This window comes from Electrona antarctica (assembly GCF_951216825.1).
Source record: "Electrona antarctica genome assembly, chromosome: 18".
Lineage (NCBI taxonomy): Eukaryota > Metazoa > Chordata > Actinopteri > Myctophiformes > Myctophidae > Electrona > Electrona antarctica.
In genome coordinates, this window is record NC_136799.1 from 27,239,927 (window position 1) to 27,253,720 (window position 13,794).

Here is a 13,794-nt window from a genome sequence, read left to right on the forward strand (position 1 = left end):
ATCCAGAGGAGTGTACAGTGCATCATGGTACAGGGGAAAGGTCATCCACAGCAGAGCGGCATAAAGTGACCTGCTACGGCACCAAGGTCAGAAGAAGAGTCTGTCTCACCTGATCACGCTTAGTTACACTGTTAAATCCTGCATGATCATTTAACTGTGAGAGTCTACAAAGGTTACGAATGAATAAATGAACACTGGGGATTCTACTGTGTATTTTGATACATTTGTTCTGGAAAATACATTTCTCATTCTCACAATTCCAAAAGCTCATTCAACCTGTCCTGGCAATACCCTAGGAAGGATGAGGTGAGGTGAATTAATGTGCACACAAGTGATAAGGACATGTTTACCTGATACTGGAATGGACATCAGAACTTCCATGAACTTGTTCTTAATGAGTGCTGATAAAAATGTTCTCTCTTTTTTGGCTCTGATGAGAAAACAGAAAACAGTGAGCATGAGAGACTATGAATGACACCATAGCTTTTAATTTCCCAGTTCTCTGTAGATAGATGCAAAGCAGTCATACGCAGACTGAAGATTGAAGAATAGTGCCTTACTGCTCAGCTTCCCCAGGCTCCATCTTATCGTATTTCTTCTTGATCAGGTTCCAGAACTTCTGCAGTTTTGGAACTTTCTTCAGCTCGTGCTGGAGTCTGGACTGCAGACACGACAGACCACCACATCAATTGACACAAAGTACCCGGTGCTTTTAGAAGGTTTATCCGCATCAGATATATCATCATAACAATGGAATACTTATGCAAAAACATATCATAAAGCAGTTCAGGTAGGTCACAGTGATGCAAATGCTTGACATGGAGGTAAAGGTATGAGAGCTTACTGGTAAGAGACACATCCACATAGGCAGAGATATGAGCTGCTGAACCTGCTCTCTAATCAAATCCACCTCCTAGGAGAGAGGGAACAAGGAGGGAGGGGAGGGAGGAAGATGGACGGCATGAGCAAGAGAGAGCAAGAGAGGGGAGACTTGTCAAAAGTATTGTTTATGACAGATTTTTATTGCACTCCACCAGCCCTTAATAAAAGCCTGCAACTAAAATATTTAGAGAGTTCTATCGGATACAATCAAAGTGCAATGGGCTATCACAGCAGATTTCAGAGTTAGATATCCGCAGTGGCTCCCTGTGGTTTAATGCGGCTGTGGAGACTACAGATGTGCATAAAACTGGCCCAAGGCACACAGTCTAGTCCAACACTGCCACCTTGAGGATGCAAAAAAGAATTACTGTTATTTGTAACCTTATCTTGAGAGGGGAAGGAAAAGGGAATTTCCACAAGGCAGTGGCTTTTCAGCGGTTGGACAGCATTTGTAAAGAAGAAGTAGTAGTAGGTCGGGAGTGGCTTATTGTCGGTATCAGCCGGTAACAAGCGGGAGTCTATCCCCGTTACAATGCGCTAGACTGCTGAGGTGGAGCGCCACACCTACCATCAGCTCCCAGTACTTCCCGCACGACTTGCTGCACCAAGCCGTGCTACTCATTCGCTGAGTTGGCGGTGCCCGGGATCGAACCCATGAATTTGTGGTCCAAAGGCGAGAGCTCTACCGACTGAGCTACTTGGACACAATTTATAAACGGCACTCTAAACGCCCTCCATCCTTAACCTAACCTCACAAAAACTATGTTAAACTTAATGAACCATTGTGCCAACCATTTTCCAAAGCATACCATGATTGATTTGTTCCATTGTTGAAGCCACAACACTAGAATCTTGCTTGAGATATCCAACACTAAATAACAGTGTGTGTTATAATTGTGTTGTAATACATTTTAAAGTGCGGATTGATTTTGGAAAAGATTGCATTACAAACAAAGTCCAAACAATCATGACTTACAACGGATTGAACTGTGCACAAACATGCTAGTTTAACACTATGAGATAAATGGGAGGTAGGGAAACGCAAGTAATTAAAAACTCACGGTACTTTGAAAGCGGACATCCGGACAAATATTGTAAATTTAACAACAGTGTACTGATCTACACACAACACAATTAAAGATAGTGGAACTATGAGCAAACAACGTGCAAGCACTCAACAGATCTACAAGTTCACATCACATTGCGTTGTGAGTGATGAGATATAAGAGCTATTTTAAGTGTGAGTCACCGCCATGTGACGAGGATTCACATCATCATTTGGTTTTTGTATATTATAGACAGCATGCAGTTTTATGCACTTCTTAAGGATTTATGTTCATTACATTTTAGGGATGCACCGATATTGAAATTCTTGGCCGATACCGATGTTCAAATTAACAATTTCAGCCGATAGCCGATAATGTTTTGACGTTATTTTCCCTTTTGTGCAAGGGAAACAAATTCATTATGAGAAAAAACTGTCATCGGTTAATGTCAGATTTATTTGCCGATACCGGTATTGACCGATAAGGGCAAATATCGACCGATACGCTTCCAATAGGTAAGTACAATAGGTTGGCTAGGCCTATACCATTTACTTATTTTGGTTTACAATTTAATAGAATGCTAAGACATTTATATTTTTAAGGAAAGTGATATGTGTTAAACCACTTTATAAATAAAAAATGAGTTCATAATATGTGACTGTTCTACTTCTATGGCTTTAAAACGTTTAACAGTTTTTTCCTAATAAAGTTGTTTAATATTTTGTTCTGTAAAGCGACTTTAAGTACTCAGAAATGTTATGTATTATAATTATATTATTATAATAATACATACAATGTTTATAGCACTTTTCTGTTATTATTATTATAGGTTGTAGTTTGCGTGCACATACCAGACTGTTGAAACAGTGGTCCAGGAAGACCAGCAGGACTGTCTGCTCCTTAAGAGTCAAGCCAGACTTGTCTCCTTGTGCAAGCACAGCCTCCATCACACATTTGAAGAAGAATGGGAAATGTCTGGGCTCCTTCTTGAAAACCTGAGATTTCCACAGACAGGAGAAAATTGCAAACCATCAATTTGCTTATGCCTTCCTGATCATGTATCTCAACAGAGACTTATCCACATTTATATTAAATCTATCTGTGAAAACATCAATCCACTCTTCCACATTTCAGCTTCTTCAGTGAGTCTAATGCAGAGTTTCTACAGCTGCACCATCTATTTATGTAGCCAAAGAGTTCATCACAGTTTTGTGAGCATTAGACAGAAGTTCTCATAATCGGTTCTAGTGAGCAGAAAGAATCAATAATAAGCAGACTTGGCAACCTGACTGTAGAAAGTAACAGTACAGTAAAGAACGTGGGGGTCATTATTGATTCTGAATTGAATTTTAATTCACACATTAATCATGTTACCAAGATTGCCTTTTTTCACCTTAGAAATATTGCACGAATCAGAGCCTATTTGTCATTGGACGATGCAAAAACGCTAATCCACGCCTTTGTTTTTTTTCTTGGCTTGATTACTGCAATGCAATGCAATGCACTGCACTGCACTGCACTGGCTTCCGGTTGTTTTTAGGATTGATTTTTAAATTATTTTACTTGTAAAATTATAAAGCTCTCAATGGTCTCGCACCTTCCTACCTACATGACTGCCTGCCTAAATATGTTCCAAACCTCCCCCTAAGGTCTTCCACTGCTGGCCTGCTCGCTTTGCCTAAAGAAATGGCAACTAAAAAATACGGGGAAGCAGATTTTTGCTTCTACGGGCCGACGCCGTGGAACAAACTCCCACTGTACCTTCGACAGGCAGCCTCTGAAGACATTTTTAAAGCACAGCTCAAGACATACTTCTACACTCTTGCTTTTAATTGATCTTTTCATTTTTTTGTTATTGATGTCCTCACTGTATTGCATTACTGCTACTATTTGTTTTAATGTTTATGCCTTGCTTTTCTTTTCTTTCTTTCTCCATTGCTCTGTAAAGCACTTTGAGCTGCATTTCATGTCATGAAAGGTGCTATACAAATAAAGTTTTATTTATTATTATTATTATTATTATTATGACCCACCCACCAACGGCACTGTGCAACTGTTGAACTAGTAGGATTTGCATCCCTTTTAAACTTAATGGGGAAAGTGTGAGGTCAGTCACCAGATAATCAGGAACTAGTCTAAATTCCAAAATCAGCCAGCATTTCTTACCTCCCAGGCAGGGACGTTCTCTCTGAATTTCTCATTGACAATGCAGGAGATAGACATGAGGTAAGCATTGCTTGACACCTGGGGAGTGTAGTTCACCCAAAGAAAGTTCTCAAGATACTGGCTGAAAGGCAAAATATATAATTAGTATCTGTAAACAAAGTTGTGGTATATGCTACTGAATTAAAGTGAAGGTGTCAAACAACATGCCTGAATTCAAGCAGCATGATTTTTCTTATGGCGAACCTGAAAATATAAAAACAAAACTTATGAGAGAAGTCTCTAAGATAAGCAATAAAATGCTACAAATGTTGACATTTTCTAGTGTAACACAGAAGTTACCTCCGCCATAGATTTCCAACACCAATTTGATTAGGTTGTAGATAAATTAAGAAAACGAGCAAACAAGGCTGATGATTTGCTTATGATTTACCATTTTGTTCAACATAGCAAATCTCTGAGAATCATAGTGTTTAACATTAACAGTTGAGATATTAACAGCTATAATTTGTCATATAACAAAAACAAGGGCTCAAATTACAATGACATTATTTTCTGCATCATTTGAAAACGCAATGTAAAAAAGCGCTGGACATCTGTCAATGGGACTTCAGGATATTATGACTGAGCAGCACAAATCAAAGAGGTTAAATTTCCTTACTTGGACTTAAGAATCTCCCTTTCATAAACATCTTCCAACACCTAAAAAGATTAGAAAGAATTTAAACACTTATGCTGCCTTATGGCATATATGGAACACATTGTTAAAACCAGAACATAATTAGGTATATTTGTTACAGTACACATTCTAACAAGTGCAAACTGACTTAGCCACCGAAAACATTCTGATTCACAGAATCAGAATTCTCAAGCCACCACCTGAACTAGATGTGACAATGTGAGAACGCTGTTTCCCCTAGAACTTATTTTTTGTCGGGGTGTGTGTGTGTAATATATATATATATATTAGATTAGATTCAATGTATTGTCACTGCACATAGTATACAAATACTTTGACAATGAAATGAAGAGCAGTACAGTAATGCAGTAAATGAAAGAATAAATACAGAAAAAATGTACAGTATGTACAGTAATGTATACAGAGTAATAAATAAATAGGATAAATAGTAATAATATATGAGAAGAACAAAGTGTTCAGTGCAAGCAATGCATGATGAGGATAATATGAGCATATATACAGTATGCACACCCACCCACACGTGTGTGTGTGTGTGTGTGTGTGTGTGTGTGTGTGTGTGTGTGTGTGTGTGTGTGTGTGTGTGTGTGTGTGTGTGTGTGTGTGTGTGTGTGTGTGCACACGCTCTGCACGCATACGTACATCATACTTGTGCCCCACGTGCATTAAGGTTAAGCCTGATTTATATAGTACTTATTTAACATAGCCGTTGGCTCTTAGCTATGGGACTCTCAATGTATTGTAGAAGAAGTAGTCCGCACAACAGCTCAGCTGCAGTGTTTTATTTAGTTTAAAACACTGACATACAATAATGATGTTATTATTGTATGTTGATGTTTTTTTTAAAGAGTTTTGGGGCTTTTATGCCTATATTGGTAGATTTCAAAGTAGACAGGAAATTGGGAGAGATGGGGAGTGACACGCGGCAAAAAACGCCGGGATCGGCACACCGTCAGGCTGGCTCGGCAGCCTAGGTGCCCGGACGGTTGAGCTTAACCGTCGGGGCCGTCAATGTTTTAAACTAAATAAAACACAGTGGAGCTAAGCTGTTGTGCGGACTTCTTCTTCTACATTGTATCAACCTTTGTCCAGCACCAGCGAGGGACTGAATGTGCGCAACCCTCTTGTTTTAAACTCAATGTATTGCCCTCGCATGAAATGCAGACTGGAAGGAAAAATCTGGTCAATGGGATATTCTCTTGGCAACATCTGTAGAGGGTGCAGTGGAGTGGAATAACTAAGAGTTTTTTTCTTCTGGTGGAAAAAAATATCCTTTTCTGGACAAAAAGTGCATTTTATATGTGTGGTGGGGGGCTCGGAGTGCGCAATCCGTCTTTGTTTTGGTGAGTAGCGAAATCGATCTTTTTATTTTAGCACGAGAGGCTGGTCTGCATTTCATGCGAGGGCAATACATTGAGTCCCATAGCCAAGATCCAACGGCTTGAGGCTATGGACCAGAGCTAACTTAACAGTAAGAAAACCAACTAAATATCAGATCTGCTATTTGTGGCACAGAACACCATTGTATGACAGTATAAATTAAGCATTACAGAGCCATGCAAAAGGCTCCCAAGCACAAGAGGTAATTGATTTCTAAATGAATGGGCAGGCTATTTGGTGTAAACTTTTACATTAGGAAACAAAAATAAACAGGTGTCTGCTGCTCAACAACACAAAAGACTTACCCTTGGGTCAAAAGGCAGTTTATTCTTGGCATGGGGGGCCCAGTATTTATTAGCCAACTATAACAAGAGACAGAGAGACACGGGATAATAAATACATAAGACACAATTATTATCAATTGCCACATGTTCACTGTGCTGTACACAGATGCATTATCATATTGCTATCACTTCAGCAAGGTAATAAGGGTGCTCAATATAGGCTTACTGTACATAACTATAATATAATATAATACGATGGATAAAATGATTGCAGATGGATGGAGTTAGCCGCAATTTGCAACTCTAGATTTTTTTATAATGGGATGAATCTAGAGTTGCAATACCCTCCATTGAATCCCTACTGATCCAAATTGTTGGAGTTTGGAAGCACTCGTCAAAGTCACTATAAACGGCCCTGCGTACCACCGGTTTTAAATTTGCACATAATGCAGGAGGCAGCAGTGCGACCCGTTAAAAAAAACGAATGCTTCCAAACTGCAACACTTAGAAAAAGAATCACATGCACAGAATTTATTGACAGAAAGTAGCTCATAACATGTCTACGGTGGATTTTTATGAAACAAAAGCTCGGCAGATTGAAAGAGGATAATTCGAGCTTGGCCCAGAGCTGCAATGTTGGTGAGTTTAACGTCGTTTAATACAGCAGATCGCAAAGGCAAATTGGATGAATGGGGAGTCAATGGAGGGTATTGCAACTCTTGAGTTGCAAATTGCGGCTAGGATGGAGTCGTTCATTATCTCAGTCCCTCACATTTAAATAAGTAAGATGCTGGCACTGAACCGATCATAAGAATCTTGAATCACACATTTAAATAAGTAAGATGCTCACTGAACTGAGCATAAGAATCTTGAATCAAAGTAATGTTATTGTTCCGAGATCCGACACCTGACAGTTCAGTCACAGTTAACATTTACCTGCGTCACATATTCTGCATTAATCTGAGAGACAGAGGGTGCAGCAGCTTTCTTGGCAGGGGTTTGGTTCTCCATGACCACTCTCATGAACAGCTACAAGGTTCACTGTCCAGAAAAGAGGCAAACACCATAATGAAGCTCGGTATATAGCTATATTTCTAAACAACTAGGTTAAAAAGTATTTGGAAAAAGAGAAACAGGACTTGAGTCTAAAACAACATAAATCTACCGAATGGGATATGTTGGTGAATATAATCTGACAACAATGTAACGAGCATTACCATGTGACGCTGATGTGTTTATATTGGCTAACGTTAGCGTGCTAGCACTTAAGAGAATAGCTATGGATGCTAAAATGAGTAAATCACGTTTGGTGGTTAAAAAAAATAGAGCCAAGCGGGTAAGTCGAATACAACGACATCACAAACCTTTACGTTTATTCGTTACAGCATCAGTTCAAATAACTCTTTCTGGGCTTTCTGGTTGCTACGCATGTACAGAGAGCGAACGACTTGAATGCGACTCACTTCCTGTATACGTACGTCCGGAAGCATGTCCCCCCCCACCTACACACATGCATGTCTTTGGTTCCTAGCCTCAGTGGTTCCTACTTGATTACGCAGTGATCAAAATACGAAATACATTAATGACGTAAATTGTGAGTGACTCGGTATATGATGTAAATTGTGACTATGATGAATATATCTAGTAAAAAAATCGACTAAAAAAAATAAAGGTAGAGGTAGAGATATGTTTTGGCTAAAACAAAAAGATTTTTGTTAAAAGGTTAAATCACTATATTCTGATAGTAGGCCTATATCAAGTGTTTGTTCAGTAACAGGGGTCTCCCTGTCTCTCCAGCTCTTTAATTAACAGAAAATACATTTTCAGGTAGGTGACGACATTTCAGCCAGTCAGGAGAGTAGCTACAGGGTATATGAGCTTAATTTTAGTGTTCCAGTTCCAATTTTGTCTGCTCATTTCTTTTAAACCAAAATAAGCTAATTTCTTTCTTTGTCATCACTGGGGCGACTGTGGCTCAAGAGGTAGAGCAGGTCGTCCAATGATCCATGGGTCGGCGGTTCGAATCCCGGCTCCTCCTGTCTAAGTGTCCTTGGGCAAGACACTGAACCCCAAATTGCTCCCGATGTGCTGGTTGGTACCTTGCATGGCTTCTGCTGCATTCGGTGTATGAATGTGCGTGTGAATGGGTGAATGTAATGCACAATCTATGTAAAGCGCCTTGGATAAAGGCGATATATAAATGCACCATTTACCATTTACTTACAATTCCAATTGTTTAATCTGTATCCTGACTGCGTTCTCTCTCCTGATTAGATAAAATTGCTATCCCATTTTCATTTTCTGAAAATGCATTTTCTTTTTAATAAAAAGAGACATGGAGACTCCTGTTACTGAACACTCTATATGCCTACTATAGCAATGAGTACCATCACAATATAGAGCTATTTCACACTTTATTTCCACCAAAGAAATCTTGGAGTGAAAACGAACTATGATGAAACTTATAATTGTGGACTAGGAATTAAAATCAATATTATTGTTTGTCTTTAAATGTCTCGATCTCGATGAATTGAATACACAGGTCAGGACCTCAATGGAAATAAGCCCTTGGATTTTTTGGGTTATCCTTTTAGCATCCTTTTGTATTAATCTTTACCCTTGCAGCACCAGGCTTTCCACCTTTTGCCTTGTGGTTTCCCTGCCAGCCTACTACAAATCATTGACATGATCATTACATGATCATTACATGACGAAAGTTACCATCCGCTCCCAACCGGATCATAACACGAAATGGAATGCTGCCCAGGCTAATAAATCTGTACCTGTGTAGGCTACCTTTTTTGCAAACTAATAAAGTATTCAATCAATCAATCAAAAAACAATGCAAAAAATACATTTTAAATAGAGTTAAATAAGCTCCTTTATTAAATAAAATATCACTTAATAAAATTCAACAAACTCACAATAAATGTATTTTTTTAAACAGTTGTGCATAATTAAACATTTAAAAAATGTACATAATCATAAAATATCATGCTCCATAATATGGAAGGAAAGACATCGTTTTCACGGACTATGCGTCCGTTGGTGGCTTCTGAGATGTGCTGTTTGCGTGAATGTTTTGCTACAAATGTTACACTTGAAGGGCCTCTGGCCTGTGTGGATAACATAATGTCTTTCAAGTTTCCAAGGACTCCCAAAGGTCTTCAAGCACACCTCACAGCAATATTTTGGGACTGGCTGAGCTGTTTTATTGTGACTTTCAGCTTTGCATTTATGATGCTGAACATCCTGCTCTGTCTCAAAACTCTCAGAACATTTGTCACACTGCAACATGCCGAGTGGCTTGCACCAGTAATCATCTGGTGAGTCCAGCCGGAGCACATCTGGTGAGTCCAGCCGGAGCACACCATTGCCACGTCCCTCACTGAACACCTTATGACTGTCTGAGTTAGCTGGTGAGTCCAGCCGGAGCACACCATTGCCACGTCCCTCACTCAACACCTTATGACTGTCTGAGTTAGCTGGAATTCCAGTGGCTTGAAATTCTGTTCCTAGGCTACAGTCTATATCATCCCTCATCCCCTGCTGTGAAGAAGTTAAACCTGTCGACTCTTGATTTTGGACCAGTCTCTGTATTTCAGAGCTAAGCTCAGAGGCAAATGATGACTGGTCAAATGGCATACCGGTAGTCTGATTATGTTCAGCCCTTTGCTCACAATCATCTTCCATATTCAGCTCTAGAAAATCTGCTGATGGCACTGCCAGCCCTTCAGAAACAGGAGACAAATCGTCATTGATAATGTAATGGCCAGAACTAGTATACCATGACTGAGGATGCTCTGCCACGGTCTCTCCTTCATAACCAATAAGCTGAGCAGTGATAACAGTTTCAGGTGCTTGGACATTATCAAGGTATCCATCCTGGGGATTGGCCCCAGTTACCTTTTCTTGGATATGATCTATTGCCATTTTGTGCACACGACTGCGCTCATGAACTTTCAAATGGACGAGCTGTCTGAAGGTTTTATCACACAAACTGCATTTGTATGGCTTAATCCCATAGTGAGTGAGCAAGTGTCTGGACAGCTTGTATGGAGAAACAAAGTTCTTACGGCACATCCTGCACACGTGTAATTTCCTCTTATCACAAGATCTTTTGTGTTTGAACCTGGTCATCAAATTTTGACATTTTGTAATGGACTCTTCAGTCTTGGGAGGATTCTGCTCACATTCCCTTTGAATGCCTGAATTGTGTTGTGCATATCCTGAACGTACCGTTTTCAAATGTTTTTTCTGTGGTGGAACATAGACTCTGATTCTAGGGTAGGGCAGTTGTTGACTCCTTTCTTTCATGTTGGTGGTTGTCCCTTGTTGCTGAACTGTCTTAGGGTATCTCCAGTTAAAATGAGTTCTTTCATGGCCTTTCAGATGCACAGCCTGCCTAAACATTTTACCACACACAAGACACTGGAATGGTTTCAAGCCTGTATGGACCATTTCATGCCTTTGCAGTTTGGAAGGAGAAGGAAAGCACTTGAAACACCGCAGACACTTGTGTTGGATTTGGTTTCTACTGTGTAAATGTTTAAGAGTCTGCCTCTCCTTAACAGTCATTTTAGTAACCATACTTGAGTGCAGGGCCTCATTTTTCTTTGTAGATGGTAAAATATGTGGCTCCCTACTAATGACTGATGACACACTTAACAGCGAACTGGTCTGACCAAGCCGATTTTCTGACAATAAGTCAATGTCTGACACTGATTTATGGCTCGCATTGACTTTTTTGAAATTGTTACTTTGAATTAACACTTCTTGGACATCAGCTGATGGCCTTGTACTGCATCCAGGTAGACGAGATGGAGGACGGCTAATGTACAGTGATCGTTGTTTGTGATATCTGGACCACAGGTGTGTACGGTAATGGACCCTCAAGTGTGTTTTCTGGCGGAAGCTTTTTCCACATGTCTGGCAATCAAAGGGTTTTTGTCCGGTATGAGTCAACATATGCCGTTGCAGTTTTGACAGAGACGGAAAGCATTTAGAGCATGCATAGCACTGATGCAATTTGTTCTTTATTCTCTGATGTGGGGTTTTGGATTGATCTCTCCTGATATTCTGGTCTGGTGATACACTCACAGTTTCTCGAAGATCTTCATTATTACTAATATTTTCACTCCATGTCTCCTGTTTAACAATAATGTTGAGGTCAACAGGACTTGCATAGTTGGCTTCAGGAGAAGAAATTATTGGTTCAGAATTCATACAAGTTTTCGTATGACAGATTTGGTGACGAATTAAATTAAGTTCCAGGCGAAATGATCTGCTGCACGTAGCACAACGAAAGGGCTTCAGTTCTTTATGTGTCAAATATCCCTGCTCACATACAACTGGTGTATTTAATGTCTCACAGCAAACAACATTCTGCTGTTGGATTTTGTCATTTACATACTTTTGGGGTTCAGAAGTTGCTTCCGACTTGATTTTGGAAATGCCCAGGTCTTGTGGAGCACTAAGGCTTATTTTGCACTGTAGCTCCAATTCTTCTGATGAATTCCCTGGATTGTCTTGACTGGAGTCATGCTGTAGAACTGATGACTGGGGTCCTAAATCAGCAGTTACACAGTCAGTGTGAAAACTAGATTTGTGGCTTTCATTTCTATCACACATCTGTTTAGGCTCTATTTGGTGAAATAATTCTTTATGTGATACACTTAAGTGGGATTTCAAGTGCGTCTCCTGTCTAAAAGCTTTCCCGCACAGGTTACAGGAAAAGGGTTTCTGACCAGTATGAATGAGAAAATGGCGCTTTAATTTGGATGGTGAACAGAATGTTTTTAGACAGGTAGGACATTGGTGTCTAAGAGTCATTTTGCCTCCACAAGAGCCAAGTTTGTGTGATTTTGAGTGCCTGTTTAAATGGCCCTTTTCTGAGAAGGGTTCTCCATCTGTCCCATAGGATTCATCATGAACTGGCATGTGAATCTGAAGCTGGAGAAATGAACTAAATGACTTTAGGCAGACCTCGCAGGTAAACCCATTGTGTGTATAACACACAGGGTTATATACAGTTGAAGAATCAATGTTATCTTGTGGCACTGAATCCAATTCACCATTTGTGATATTGTTCTGAATACCTAAGCTATAATTGACATGCAGCGTAGGTTCAGAATGGTCTTTCATCTCTGGTGCAGGTGAACACGTTTCCTGTGGTGACATCTCCCTCTTCTGTCCAGGTGGGAAGGATACCATGGAAGACAGTGCTGTGGCAGGAACACCATCATATCTGTACTTTTCCTGAGTATTCTCGTTTGAATATTTGATACCACCACCAAGATCTGCACCCGATGGCAGATACTGTTGTAGGCCATCATTCAGGTTGTCGGTGGAAGGATTCGAAGGATGGACTCTCTGTGCATGCGACTTTAAATGCTCAGGTTGATTGAACGCATTTCCACATATTGTGCAGGTGAAGGGTTTCTGTCCAGTATGAATGCGATGGTGTCTCTGGAGCTTATATGGTGAGGGGAACGATTTAGCACAAATGGAACAATTGTGCATGTTTGGATCAGCTCAGATGCAACTTTTTCCAAGTTGATGAGTTGGTGATATTATACCTAAGATGAGGCAAACAAAACATAATATCAACGCAAGAATGGATATGTACAGTACAATAATGCTAAGTGTTGTAACATACTGTAGATTTAGCCTATACTGGTTGAGGTTATTCACACAGTAGCAATTTACACGACATTGCTCATATAACGCATTAAATATATATGCACAGTATAATAACAATATTATAACAGCTTTATAACAACGTTGGTAAGTGTAGTTGTCGAAAACAACAAAGGTCAGACTTGCTAATGTGTTAGCATGGCGATGGCTAACCCCTAAAACGTATACGGCTAGTCGGCTACCTGTCGTTTTGTGTATATTAAAATTCTTACACTTCGGTCGACCAATAATCTCAGTAGACCCGATTTAATCCAATAACATAATCTTCATTTCAGAGAAGAGCAGCTGCATCGCTAGTCTTCCACCAAGCATAGCTTCCAATTTCCAAGGCTCTTTTTTGGCGTCACGTCAACAAGAATGTACGTCGTTTCTAAAAGGTTCGACTGGAAACATCGACAAGTGGCTTTTACGTTCGTTCCTGCCATATGGGGATGGGCATAGGGTGCCGGCCCATCACCAAAAGGTCTTTACAGTCCCGACTAAACCTAACAAAAATATATACATAAATGAAGAAAACGATGGTCTTTTTTTTAATGAATGTGGGTATTCCTCTAAATGTGTCTTGTGTACATGAGAATGACACTGAAATGACAGCAGAACTTTGTTGTGAGTTGTGACTTATATATGACATAAGTAACAACAA

At 39.9% G+C, this 13,794-nt stretch overlaps 2 protein-coding genes across 8 annotated transcripts in view; both read right to left on the reverse strand.

The window, feature by feature from the left end:
* Window positions 1–8,002, reverse strand: part of aqr (aquarius intron-binding spliceosomal factor) — an 88,647-nt gene extending 80,645 nt beyond the window's left edge. For 3 of the 6 annotated variants that reach the window (XM_079528509.1, XM_079528508.1, XM_079528504.1), the window contains exons 1-10: window positions 7,817–7,971; window positions 7,389–7,493; window positions 6,474–6,530; window positions 4,753–4,793; window positions 4,298–4,337; window positions 4,095–4,211; window positions 2,780–2,923; window positions 845–913; window positions 561–661; window positions 351–430 (exon numbers count right to left, since the gene is read on the reverse strand). In XM_079528509.1, coding sequence (XP_079384635.1) covers window positions 351–430; window positions 561–661; window positions 845–913; window positions 2,780–2,923; window positions 4,095–4,211; window positions 4,298–4,337; window positions 4,753–4,793; window positions 6,474–6,530; window positions 7,389–7,475 — 736 coding nt within the window. In that variant the 5' untranslated portion in view covers window positions 7,476–7,493; window positions 7,817–7,971. Of the gene's footprint in view, window positions 1–350; window positions 431–560; window positions 662–844; window positions 914–2,779; window positions 2,924–4,094; window positions 4,216–4,297; window positions 4,338–4,752; window positions 4,794–6,473; window positions 6,531–7,388; window positions 7,494–7,669; window positions 7,775–7,816 lie in introns of those variants that run through there. The other 3 variants (XM_079528505.1, XM_079528507.1, XM_079528506.1) reach the window with 3 other exon arrangements.
* Window positions 8,003–9,315: 1,313 nt separating this feature from the next.
* znf770 (zinc finger protein 770) lies at window positions 9,316–13,516 on the reverse strand. Of its 2 annotated transcripts, XM_079527981.1 has the most exons (3): window positions 13,364–13,516; window positions 9,918–13,030; window positions 9,316–9,848 (listed from the first exon to the last, which is right to left on the reverse strand). In XM_079527981.1, exons 2-3 carry the CDS (start codon window positions 12,972–12,974, stop codon window positions 9,480–9,482), a joined length of 3,426 nt encoding a protein of 1,141 aa, XP_079384107.1. In that variant the 5' UTR covers window positions 12,975–13,030; window positions 13,364–13,516; the 3' UTR covers window positions 9,316–9,479. The 2 variants fall into 2 exon arrangements, with proteins under 2 accessions (XP_079384107.1, XP_079384106.1); XM_079527980.1 differs by having other exon boundaries at window positions 9,316–13,030.
* Window positions 13,517–13,794: the final 278 nt, after the last annotated feature.

Excerpts from the sequence above, each read along its gene's own strand:
- znf770 (XM_079527980.1), bottom strand. The coding sequence starts at position 12,974 with ATGCACAATTGTTCCATTTGTGCTAAATCGTTCCCCTCACCATATAAG.